General features: G+C 36.8%; 1 protein-coding gene across 6 annotated transcripts in view; it reads right to left on the reverse strand.

Annotated features, from left to right (window-relative positions):
• The window catches only part of LOC106670926 (puratrophin-1-like), a 463,198-nt gene that overhangs the window by 166,067 nt on the left and 284,646 nt on the right, over positions 1-12,485 (reverse strand). For all 6 annotated transcript variants that reach the window (XM_014401935.2, XM_014401713.2, XM_024225911.1 and 3 more), the window contains exon 5: positions 4,074-4,157. In XM_014401935.2, coding sequence (XP_014257421.1) covers positions 4,074-4,157 — 84 coding nt within the window. The remainder of the gene's footprint in view (positions 1-4,073; positions 4,158-12,485) is intronic.

Consider the following 12,485-nt stretch of genomic DNA (forward strand, 5'->3'; position numbering starts at 1 on the left):
TTTCAATTATTTATTATTTTTATCTAAGGTGTTCGTTCAGATGAATGATGGAGCATCTGAGTGGATCGGTCACGACAGCTCATGTGTTTAGAGTAGCAGCATATTGAGCAGAAGGTCGTGAGTTCGAATCCCGCTCGTGACACTAACTTTTCCATATTAACCAAGACCTTTTCAACATATAAGTTCATCAAATTTAGGCTTGAATAATCCGTCATAACTCCGAATTCTTTGAAAAGGTCGAACGTCAAGACGAATTTTTTCCCCAAAATAATTGTATCGCCCATCTAAAAAAGATAAATGTTATCTATGCTTATCTTATATGTTAATTGTAAAAGCAATTTTCTCATCAAATCACTTTCTTAATTACTCAGAGCCGTTTCTATTAAAATGATTATGCACGATAATAAAACCAACTTTAAGCCCTGCTAATTGAAACCATTTGACAATTTATGACCGGTTAACGAATGATAAGGAAATTTTATTTACTTTGCATAGAACGTCGACCTTACTTTTCCTTTGAATACAATGGAGAAGGTTCAGATAGCGAATTATTATTTTCTAAATGAAGACATTACAATGTTGCACGAAACTGTACGAGCATGAGAAATTTCTGTCATTTTCCTTACTGCTTTGTAGAAGAGCTTTACAAATTATCGAGATGAAAGGCCAAATTAAAGACAGCGGAAGCATCAAACCTGGGTTTCTCAAGATTATACATTAATGATTTACAACATGTTTAATTTAGAATTGCTAAAACATTTCAAAGGGTAAGTAAACAGATGTGAATAGTTTAGTTTCTTCTTCATCAGTCAGAAGTTACTTAGCAATATATTTTTAAGCATTTGAGCATCTTTTTTAAGCAGTGGAACAAACATTCCTCGACGTTTGAAGTGGTTGAAACGGGAGGCCAATTACAGACCGGCGTAGCAATAAGGGGTTGTCGAATGGTGAGATGAGCCTTGTAAGGATTTGCAAATTGCGATTAAGCTTAGCGGTACCCGGTGTCCGGTCTCTTGGCACAACTGACAAAACGATCCTGTCGCACCATTTGTCCTGGTACTTTGAAATATACACGACGTCCGGTAGCGACGTCCAACAGGACGAAATACATCTTTACAACTGTACAAGCCACCCTAGTTGGTCGTGAAGTGTCGGGCAGTTTGTCATCTGCGTGCACCGCCGGCAAACCACACCCACTCAAAGAAAATCCGTTCTAATTTTAATAATAAACCGCTAAAGCCGCTGCTTGAAAGAGCTTGAAGAAACCTTTGAATATCACCAGTCGCCATATGGCCGCTGATAACGGCAGAGCTCGGAAAGACGATTTTTTAAACGTCTGGACCGTTACGGCGCCATTTGGGGAGAACGTTTTAAATCATATTTGCCGATGACGGGACCGTGGGCTTTTTCTAATCGCAATATTTTCGACCTGTCGTCATATTTATCGCAACACGTTTAATTATAATATAATTAATGTAATATACAAAAATAACAGTTACTACTTTTATCACGTTCCGAATGAAATGACAAAAATGTCCAAGCAAACTTTTAAAAACGTTACCACTGTGTTTTACTTCGGTCGTTTCCTGTCAAAAAGTATGCCAGCAGGGCTTACAACGATAATTAGCGTGATTTAACAGCACTGATGACCAACTTAAATTTCCCACAAATAGTCATTATTGTTAAAAGGCAGGCTTCGCAGGTTCACCGGTCCTTATCCATTAGCTTGATTAACCACTTAAGTCCTTTCTTCCGAGCACGATATTCACTTTCAAACCACCTACCCAGAATTAAATAGCTCGGGTTAAATATTTACGTTTGGTGTCACTTTTTATAGTAATGCAACATTGGTAAATAAATAATTTATATGTTTTTTCTATCAAATTAACTTATTAACCCTTTCATTACCGCGGTAGGCGACTCGGCTCAGGTCGCGATCGTGTTTAAGGATGTTTAGGGTTTTGTTTTCTTTAGGAAATATTGCCATATGGATAGGGCGGTCGTGGGTTCGATTCCCACGTCGTCCCTGGGTTTATTTTCTAGTCTGACCCCCTCCAAAATAGAAATTTTGAAAAAATTCGAAAATGTACAGGAATTTCTCTTTAATTTCAAATTAACCCTTTGTAATTTCAAAAGACGTTTTTCACTTCAAATTGACGCGTTTAACTTCAAAATAACCCTGTTTAACTAAAAAATAATACTTTTTAACTTCAAAAGAAAAAAAGGTTCTTTCATTTTTCATACTAACTCTTTTTAACTTCAAATTAAACCGTTGTAATTGCAAATGACATTTTTACTTCAAATTGACGTGTTTAACTTCAAAATAACCCCTTTTAATTCAAAATATCCATTTTTATAACAAAATAATACTTTTTAACTTCAAAAGAATAAAGGGTTCTCTTCAAAATAACCCTGTTTAACTAAAAAATAATACTTTTTAACTTCAAAAGAAAAAAAGATACTTTCATTTTTCATACTAACTCTTTTTAACTTCAAATTAAACCGTTGTAATTGCAAATGACATTTTTACTTCAAATTGACGTGTTTAACTTCAAAATAACCCCTTTTAATTCAAAATATCCATTTTTACAACAAAATAATACTTTTTAACTTCAAAAGAATAAAGGGTTCTTTCATTCTTCATACTAACTCTTTTTAGTTTCAAATTAACCCTTCGTAATTTCAAATGACGTTTTTCACTTTAAATTGACGCGTTTAACTTCAAAATAACCCTGTTTAACTAAAAAATAATACTTTTTAACTTCAAAAGAACAAAAGGTTCTTTCATTTTTCATACTAACTCTTTTTAACTTCAAATTAAATCTTTGTAATTTCAAATGGGGGTTTTCACTACAAATTAGCGTGTTTAACTTCAAAATAACCCTTTTTAACTAAAACATAATACTTTTTATCTTCAAAAGATAAATGGGTTCTTTCATTCTTCGTACTAACTCTTTTTAAAAGTAATATTACCGTATATTTAGTATTTTTTTAAATATAATAAAATTTTAATTTTAATTAACGGTCTCATTAATGGAGTCCAATTATTCGATATTGATATAAATTTTTTATTAATTCTTAAATATACAAGAATTTTACTTTACAAGCTTATATTTCATACCATCTCGTAATTTTTATAAAATGTTTTAAAGGATGATTCATTTTGAAAATTGCATTAAAAAAAAAGACATCCGACGTCAAAATTACAAATCTGAAAACACCTGCCAGGTGTCTAAAGATCAGGATATTTCCAAAACGCAAATCCTGGTCCCTTTTGATTCTGGATTGGTAAATCGATATGGGAATTTCTATTAATCTAAGAGAGTAAAACTAGACAACAAGGCCGGCGAAAGTGGCCGGTTTAAACTTGATCCAACTTCCCGTAAAACTTCAATAGTTAATATAAAATTGAATTAAATAACTTCAACAGTGCAAAATGGCTTTATACAGTGTCATAAAATATGAGGATCCCTATTTTTAATCAAATAGATTACACGACATTTGAAAAATGGCAAAAGGGAGGGAAAATTCAAAAAGGTGAGGTTGAGATGGGAAGTTAATGCCCGAGTGGATCGAAGTCACGATAGCTCAAGTGGTAGAGTAGCGGCGTATCAAGGCTGGGTTCGAATCCCGCTCGTGACACTGACTTTTTCATTTCAACTAATACCTTACACAAAGATTAATTAATTGAAAGAAGTTATTTGGCCAATCAACCTATTGTCACCACTTTTGTGTACTGGACCAACAAAGCTTCCACTTATGTGGAAATTTACCGTTTTTTAAAGATTTATTGAACAATAAGGATAAATGTTTACTGAATACTTTAGAAAGTTTATTTATAAAAATTGATGATAAATACTCGGTAAAAATTAATATATTGTGTCTAATATTTTCAATAACAAGCCATATCAGGTCTATCCTATCTGGGAGTTTCTACCTTCTTTGGATTCTTTACATTCAATTTTTCAAAATTTTAGACCATGAAACGACAAGTAACTTGAGATTAAAATTAATCAAAGAATTTTCAACCCAATGGAAATTAAGTTTAAAAGGTTTAATTAAAATTATCTTACCTGGTAAGTATATTCCGGATAGGAGGTGTGTGTCTGGTATATCACTCAATTTTAAAGCAGGTACGAAAGTCATGTAGTCTTTTGCTGAAAACAAAAGAAATATATTATTGCAACGATCAGAGAAATGTGGATGATTAATCTACCCTAGAAAAATATTGGATTGCCAATTTTCGCTCAGCTTGACAGCGTCAACCATGGTCACTCGCACCTCTCGAATTTTGTCAAAACACATATAAACGACAAAAAGAACACGGATCAGGGAACCAAGGAGACAAGTCAAAGTGCCAAAAAATGTTCGATAATATAGTGTAATGACTAGTTATTAACGAAATTTTTGAATGTTAAACGCTAAATTAAAATTATTCAGAAACCGTGAGATGTGGTCTGGTCTGCGATTTCTGAATAATTATCGATTAACGGTCACTAATCACCACACATTGCTAAACTAAAATATTGATTGTGTTTCATTTGAAGGTAAGTTTCATTTTAACGCTTAGAAAAATCTGAAAGGTTGACGGATGTCAGTTCCGAGGATGTTGATCGAAGATTCTTTAGAAAAAGCACGTGTAACCTTTGTTTGCCACGTGTGCTGTACACAAGGTGTACTGATCGGGCACTGTGTAAACCTTGGGGGGGGGGTTGAGTATCCGATGATGCTGCACTGTCAGTCGTGACGTTGCAACACGCTCTTTATTTGGTTACTCTGTAACAGTAACAATAAAAAGCCTGTTTTTGACAGACAGATGAAAATCGACCGGAAAAAATTGCCCCTACAAATAAAACTTGCAAAAAGGATGGATCGGGATAAAAGTTCAGAATTTTACGGAGGCGTCCGTATCGACTTCTTCACTTTTCGAGGGCAAAGGGGTTTTGAAGGTCTGCGCGAATAAGGTTGGATGTTAGTAGAAAGCTTGGACGAAGGTTTCGAAGGATTGTGGACTGATGTGACAGAAACTGGAGGTTAGAACGATTGGTTGAACTTCACAGTTCAATTCCATTTAAACAGGTTTTAAAAATATTAAGTCAGTAGTAATAGTAGTAGTCTTTCAAACGGTTTGTATCGTTTGTTCAATTCTATCATTTTAATCATATAGTTGGTGTAAAAATTAAGTCTTTTGTCGAACTAAAGTCTCATATAGTGGTCGAATTAGCTGAGAGATGTACATAGTTGTAGTAAATTCGAGAGGTGATTCGACGAAGGAGGAGAGTCATAAGGACTTGTTTTCCTCGTTTGGTCATCTACTTGTAGACCAATCTTCCAAACAGGAGATATCATTGAGGTTTCTGATGGCCAGTATTGTATCTGGATTAGTTGAAAGGGTATTTTCTGAGGTGTACTCTATCGGAATGCAATGTATACTGTATACAGAATCGGACTAAGGATGCTGCCTTGTAGAACACCCGCTTCTGCGTAGCGTTCCGATTCGTACTGAATGAAAGGATACATTGAGCTTTAGGAGCAAGCCCTAGGGCCACGCTTGCCTAGGAAAGCACGTGAGCAGCATTGCTCCTGCTCATGGATGTGACGTTGGCACTGTTCAATGGCAGCGTGATGTCACCCAAATTGATAGTTTCTCAAGGAGTTCGCCGACCAAAGAGAGTAAACAGATAAGGTCTGGAGTAAAGAAATTCTGAGGATTTTGAGCTTTGGGAATGGGGTTTATGATTGATAATTTCCAATGTTTTGGGAAGTGTGTAATAATAACGACTTACTAGTACAAAAGTATTATGTGAGATTTCGGAGGATTTTTGTGGTGACCAGGTTCAAACCGGATTGTTTTACTGGGTGGTAACTGGTGATGAATTTGAACTCTGATAGAGGATGATGTGTTTAGGAGGAGTAGAGAGTCGTAAATGGTGCAGGTCCTGTTGGATGGGTTCTTGTGTCTTAATTCTGGGTGAGGTGTAAAGATGTTTATGCACGGACTTAGAAAGAAAGAAAGAAATAAAGAGAGAGAGAGAGAGAGAGAGAGAGAGAGAGAGAGAGAGAGAGAGAGAGAGAGAGAAAGAGAGAGAGAGAGAGAGAGAGAGAGAGAGAGAGAGAGAGAGAGAGAGAGAGAGAGAGAGAGAGAGAGAGAGAGAGAGAGAGAGAGAGAGAGAGAGAGAGAGAGAGAGAGAGAGAGAGAGAGAGAGAGAGAGAGAGAGAGAGAGAGAGAGAGAGAGAGAGAGAGAGAGAGAGAGAGAGAGAGAGAGAGAGAGAGAGAGAGAGAGAGAGAGAGAGAGAGAGAGAGAGAGAGAGAGAGAGAGAGAGAGAGAGAGAGAGAGAGAGAGAGAGAGAGAGAGAGAGAGAGAGAGAGAGAGAGAGAGAGAGAGAGAGAGAGAGAGAGAGAGAGAGAGAGAGAGAGAGAGAGAGAGAGAGAGAGAGAGAGAGAGAGAGAGAGAGAGAGAGAGAGAGAGAGAGAGAGAGAGAGAGAGAGAGAGAGAGAGAGAGAGAGAGAGAGAGAGAGAGAGAGAGAGAGAGAGAGAGAGAGAGAGAGAGAGAGAGAGAGAGAGAGAGAGAGAGAGAGAGAGAGAGAGAGAGAGAGAGAGAGAGAGAGAGAGAGAGAGAGAGAGAGAGAGANCTCTCTCTCTCTCTCTCTCTCTCTCTCTCTCTCTCTCTCTCTCTCTCTCTCTCTCTCTCTCTCTCTCTCTCTCTCTCTCTCTCTCTCTCTCTCTCTCTCTCTCTCTCTCTCTCTCTCTCTCTCTCTCTCTCTCTCTCTCTCTCTCTCTCTCTCTCTCTCTCTCTCTCTCTCTCTCTCTCTCTCTCTCTCTCTCTCTCTCTCTCTCTCTCTCTCTCTCTCTCTCTCTCTCTCTCTCTCTCTCTCTCTCTCTCTCTCTCTCTCTCTCTCTCTCTCTCTCTCTCTCTCTCTCTCTCTCTCTCTCTCTCTCTCTCTCTCTCTCTCTCTCTCTCTCTCTCTCTCTCTCTCTCTCTCTGAAATGTATGTACTTATTATAGATACATCTGATCAGTGAAAACTAAAAAGATTTAAGGTTTGAAAAAGCCATACAAAGTTGGTCGTTTTTTATCATTTCGGCTGGTTCACCGGTTTGGCCTTTCAGATGCTTTTCGTTTTTTGGCCATTTTCGGTTTTAATATAATACTGGTTAAAGCCCACTGAAGATGGCAAGAAGCCGAAATTTGTCTGAAACAGCTAGGACAAGGAAGACAAAATGATAGAGAAACAATAAATTGCAAGTTAAATTCAATTAACTTTGGAGTACTACAGGCCAAATTGATTGACCATTAACACCATCACATCTGGAAAATTAAAAAAAAAACGAACGAAAGATTTTCCACTGCGCCGTTTTTCGGCTTGTTAAGACTCCACTGTATACGAAGTTTCGAAAATCTAGCCATAGGTTTACGAAAAGTTGTAAACTGATAAATGTAAATGACTTAGTATGTCTACAGGCCAAACAAAAAAGCGGAATAAGGCTGAGAGTTAAATGTTAAAAATTCATTTAACCATTTGTGTAACCCATATGCATATGTAACTTGATATAACTATTAATACAACATAGTTATGGCATAAAATATCGATCCATCATCATATTAAACAGTTTATTAAGATAACAAATCAGATAAAAAGGTAAATGGGTCAAAAAGTCACTCTTCCCGAATATAGCGGGCCACACTAACCGACTCGTTCTCGGCTTCTCCCACTTCCTAGATGAATAAATATTACGGCAAAACCAATATTAGAAAAAAGTTCCTAGTTTCGTAGAGTTGGTTAAACACGCGGGTTCATAGTTCAAAATTCATTTGGAATCGATTAATATCAATCAATGCAAAATCATAACCGAAAATTTGTGTTATAATTCACATAAAGTGACGTGAGAAACTAGCGAATTTATTTTAAATATGAAATCAGGTCGAAACACATTGTAAAAGTTTAAACTTTAAGTACTTTGTATAAAGATACGAATTGCTAAATAACATGACTTGACAATTTCAGCACGAATCAAGTTACACGTTTTCGATGAGATCGTAATGATGATTACAAGAACATTTACGAACAACACTGTACTCAACTGTCACTGCTAAACACAATGGTTCTTAAAGAAAGTCGTTTGCAGAACACATGCTGCATTCATTGCATAACAATAACCATTGACCATGTAATTAGTAAGTTTTTTGTAACTATATTATTGTCCAAAATTTTTATAATTAAAATGACGGCACTATTAAACGATTTAATGAACGATGGGTTAAATTAGGATTAATTTATTCGAACTCGGTTCAAGGCAATTTTGTAGGTGAATTAAGTTGGAGACAATTTGAACCAATGAGTTGGACTAGGTTCAATACAAATTGAAAAACGCCAATTTTTCAGCTGAACAAGGTTCAATACAAATTGAAAAACGCCAATTTTTCTGTTGAACTAGGTTCAAGACAAATTGAAAAAAAAAAAGCCAATATTTCTGTTGAACTAGGTTCAAGACATATTAAAAAACGCCAGTTTTTGAGATAAACTAGGTTGGAAACGAACCAATTTTTGAGTTGAACTAGGTTCGAGATAAATTGAACCCATTTTACTGTTGAACTCGGTTCAAGACAAATTAAAAAACGCCAATTTTTGAGATGAACTAGGTTGGAGATGAACCAATTTTTGAGTTGAACTCGGTTCAAGAAAATTTAAAAACGCCTATTTTTGAGTTGAACTCGGTTCAAGACATTAAAAAATGGCAATTTTTAATATGAACTCGGTTGGAGACAAAATGAACCAATTTTTGACTTAAACACGGTTCAAGACAATTAATTGAAGAACGCAAATTTTTGAAATGAACTAGGTTGGAGATAAATTGAACCAATTTTACTGTTGAACTCGGTTCAAGAAAATTTAAAAACGCCTATTTTTGAGTTGAGCTCGAGACGAGATAAAGTGAAAAACCCCAATTTTTGAGTCGAAATGGGTTAAAAACATTTTTTTACGAGGGTTCGCAACAGCAGAGGTCATATCAAACCTTAGAGTGCTTGTGTTTTTGAAAAAAAAACATTTATAATTATGTCGGTATGTCGGGTTCGAATGCAGGGCCGCTGGATTCGAACCCGGGACCTTTACCTTACAGTCATGAGCGCCGTGCCAACGCCGAAACCGTTGCGGCCACAGACGCCAAATTGAACTAATTTTTGAGGTGAACACGGTCCAAGACGAATCGAACCAATTTTCGAGTTGAACTCGGTTCAAGACATATTAAAAACGCCAATTTTTAATATGAACTCGGTTGGAGACGAATTGAACCAATTTTTGAATTAAACACGTTCAAGACGAATTGAATGTTTACGTTGAACTCGGTTCAAGACAAATTGAACCAATTTTTGAATTAAACACGTTCAAGACGAATTGAATGTTTACGTTGAACTCGGTTCAAGACAAATTTAACCAATTTTTGAGTTCAAACACGGTTCATGACAAATTGAAAAACGCCAATTTTTGTGTTGATCTCAGTTCAACACTGAACTGAGTTTAAACCGAGTTTGTGCCGTTAAAGGATTTATTTTGAACCAATTTTTTGTTTTTGACAGAGAGTACAATCAGCAGGAGAAGAAAATTCCAGATTAGAACGGACAATAGAGTTGGTTCAAGGCTATAATATTATTGAAATTATGAGTATTGCTTGATACGAAGCCTAGCAACTCAAAATATTTATTTAGTAAGATTTATATACCGCTATACTACGATGCTTTCATGATAGACAGTAAGATTTGTAGTACAAAATGGCACATAAGAAAAATTCCATGGGTTTAAATAATTCATTTTGACGAATCGCATAACAAGGAACATGTGAATACACGTCATATAGCCTTCATAACGCAATTGTTTAAGTTTGATATTTCTTTGAATTTTCACTGTAGAGAATAATGAAGAGTTGAAATGTTTCTCAATGCCATAAGGTGTTTTACACAAGTGTGTTTTATAAAAGCATTAAGGTTGGTCGAAAAAAAACACTACTTTATGATCGTAATAATAAAAAGGGATAACCACTGGTTTTAAGCGTCATTTAGGATGTGAAACCCGAAAATGGTTTCGATTTGAATACTGGAACACATCTTTAAGAAGTACGCCCAAGTAGGAAAAAAGTTACACAACATAAGTTGTTGTGTTAAATGTGTAGGCAGATAATGAGCGGCTTCGCCCTTCCAAACCCGCTCTCGATACTTGTATAAGTTTATTTTTAAAACGGCCTATTCAAAAAAGATCATTATCCTTAAGGATGGGCTAAACGGATCTGTCAGGCTGTCGACAGCGTGAACAAAGCGGGGTTTTGTGGGAAAGGGGGCGGGATTTGCAATCCGCCGGAAGGACGGCGCATCTGTACAAACAGCCGTTCCAAGACGTCATCAAACGTTAATTAAGACGGGATGGGAAAACATTCGCAGCCGGGGGGAAAACATATTTGAATCGAAGAGGGCCTTCCGTGTTCGGTCCGTCGCTTCGCCTATTATTACACGGGATAAACGGGGATGAGACAAAACGCCGGCTCACAACGCGACATCAAAGCCATCTTTCAACTCTGGTCGGTTTATAAAAATGAAAAGCTGCGTAAACAATTTTAAGCCCCGACCAGCTGTACAATGCTCGCTTTCTCGAGGGGAGAACAGCTTGGGGAAAAATTATACGTTTTGGATATGTAAATGTTTTTACTTTACTTGAATTCTTAGTGTAAATATAAACTTATGAATTATGATAAATGTATGATATCTCTTATTTGCACATAAGAAAAGGTAATGATAGCAAAAATGGACGTCTACGGTCCTTTGACGTTGAGCACGAGTATATTGTTATAGAAAGTAACTTTTCATCCAAATGTGTGACAGACTCTCTCTCTATGGATCGGTTATAACTTTATCCAACAGGATCTAACCGCTTAAAACTCCAATCAATTTTCTATTACTCCTTACAATTTTTTTTTTATTCTTATTTATTTTTACAACTGCATGACTTCGATGCAACAAGTAAAACAAATAGTACATACACTGACAGGCAAAAAATTCCACCCAATTGATTTTTGTATTTCTCGATAAAAGAAAATTCTGCCTTTAATTTGTCTCGTTGTTTTTACCAATAAATATTTGTTTATGCTATGTTTTAAACTGACAATATCAATTAGGGGTAAACACACTTAATCCTTAATCCAAAACAAGGATATAGGATTTTTCAATGTTTATTAAGTTTCATTTGAATTTTGAAGCAATAAGCTGTTTAGTTTTCATCTTTGTTTTCTTAATTTCAATTGTTCAACTTAAAAATAAGTGCTGAGGATGTTGCGCGTGGTATGGCACTTATTGATGATGGTCGTTCCATCAGGTATGCGGCTATTGCCATAGGAGTGCCCTGCGAAACACTGCGAGACGTTTTCGAAAAACTGGGTCCTACCATACAAGGCCCGGTTCTTGACGTTCTTAAACTTAAAAGTGGCACTTAGTGCTGAGGATGTCGCGCGTGGTGTGGCACTTATTGATGATGGACGTTTCATCAGGTATGCGGCTATTGCCATCAGAGTACCCTACGAAACACTGCAAGATACCGTTAGACGTTTTCGAAAAACTGGGTCCTACCATACAAGGCCCGGTTCTGGACGACCACAGGATGAACGTTTTTTGACATTGAGAATTTTGCGAAACCGACACCTTACTGTTGTTCAAGCGATTCGTCAGCTCGAGTTCGAGGAGTCCAAATTTCTGAACGCACTGAAGAAGATTAAATCAGTATGGATTGATGGATTAACCAGAAATGACCAGAACACAAAGAGTTGCACGGCTCTAATTTTCTCGAGAACACAGCATTGGTCTTTGGTCGAATGGTCTGCTGAACTTTTTACAAATGAGTGCAGATTTGCTCTACGATCTCCAAATGGGCGTGAAAAAGTGTGGAGAAGGGGAAATGAAAGGCACGAGGTCTGTAGTTTTTCCCAGAGCTAACCTATTCAACGTAGCTCAGTGACAGCAGGAATTTCAATGGAGAGTCGCACAGAGTTGGTTGTTGTTCGTGGAAGGTCTTTGACGGCCAGGTACTATATGGATGAAATTTTGGAACCTCGTGCGTTGCCTAGGCGACAGTCCTATACTAATGCACGTCCACATGTCGCTCGCATAGTACGAAGGTACCTTCAACAGCATAGCATCAGAGTCTTAGCCTGGCAAGCCCGTTCTCCAGATATGAACCCCGTCGAACATTTATGGGATAACCACAAAAGAGAACGTCCATCACCTGATACACTCCACGATTTTGAAAGGACTCTTCGTTAAGAACGAGCTTACTTCCAGCAAAGAGGCATTTATAGACTGGTAGAAAGTATGCCGAGTCGCCTTCGAAATGTAATTAAGGCAAGAGGAGGAAATACGTGATACTGAAATGTAATTAAAAATCTAAAATAAAAGTAAAACAATTTTTTTCACTTTCCTTAGCAATTTACATATTTTTACTTTTT

This window comes from Cimex lectularius, unplaced genomic scaffold (assembly GCF_000648675.2).
Source record: "Cimex lectularius strain Harlan isolate CLEC.00 unplaced genomic scaffold, Clec_2.1 scaffold23, whole genome shotgun sequence".
NCBI lineage: Eukaryota > Metazoa > Arthropoda > Insecta > Hemiptera > Cimicidae > Cimex > Cimex lectularius.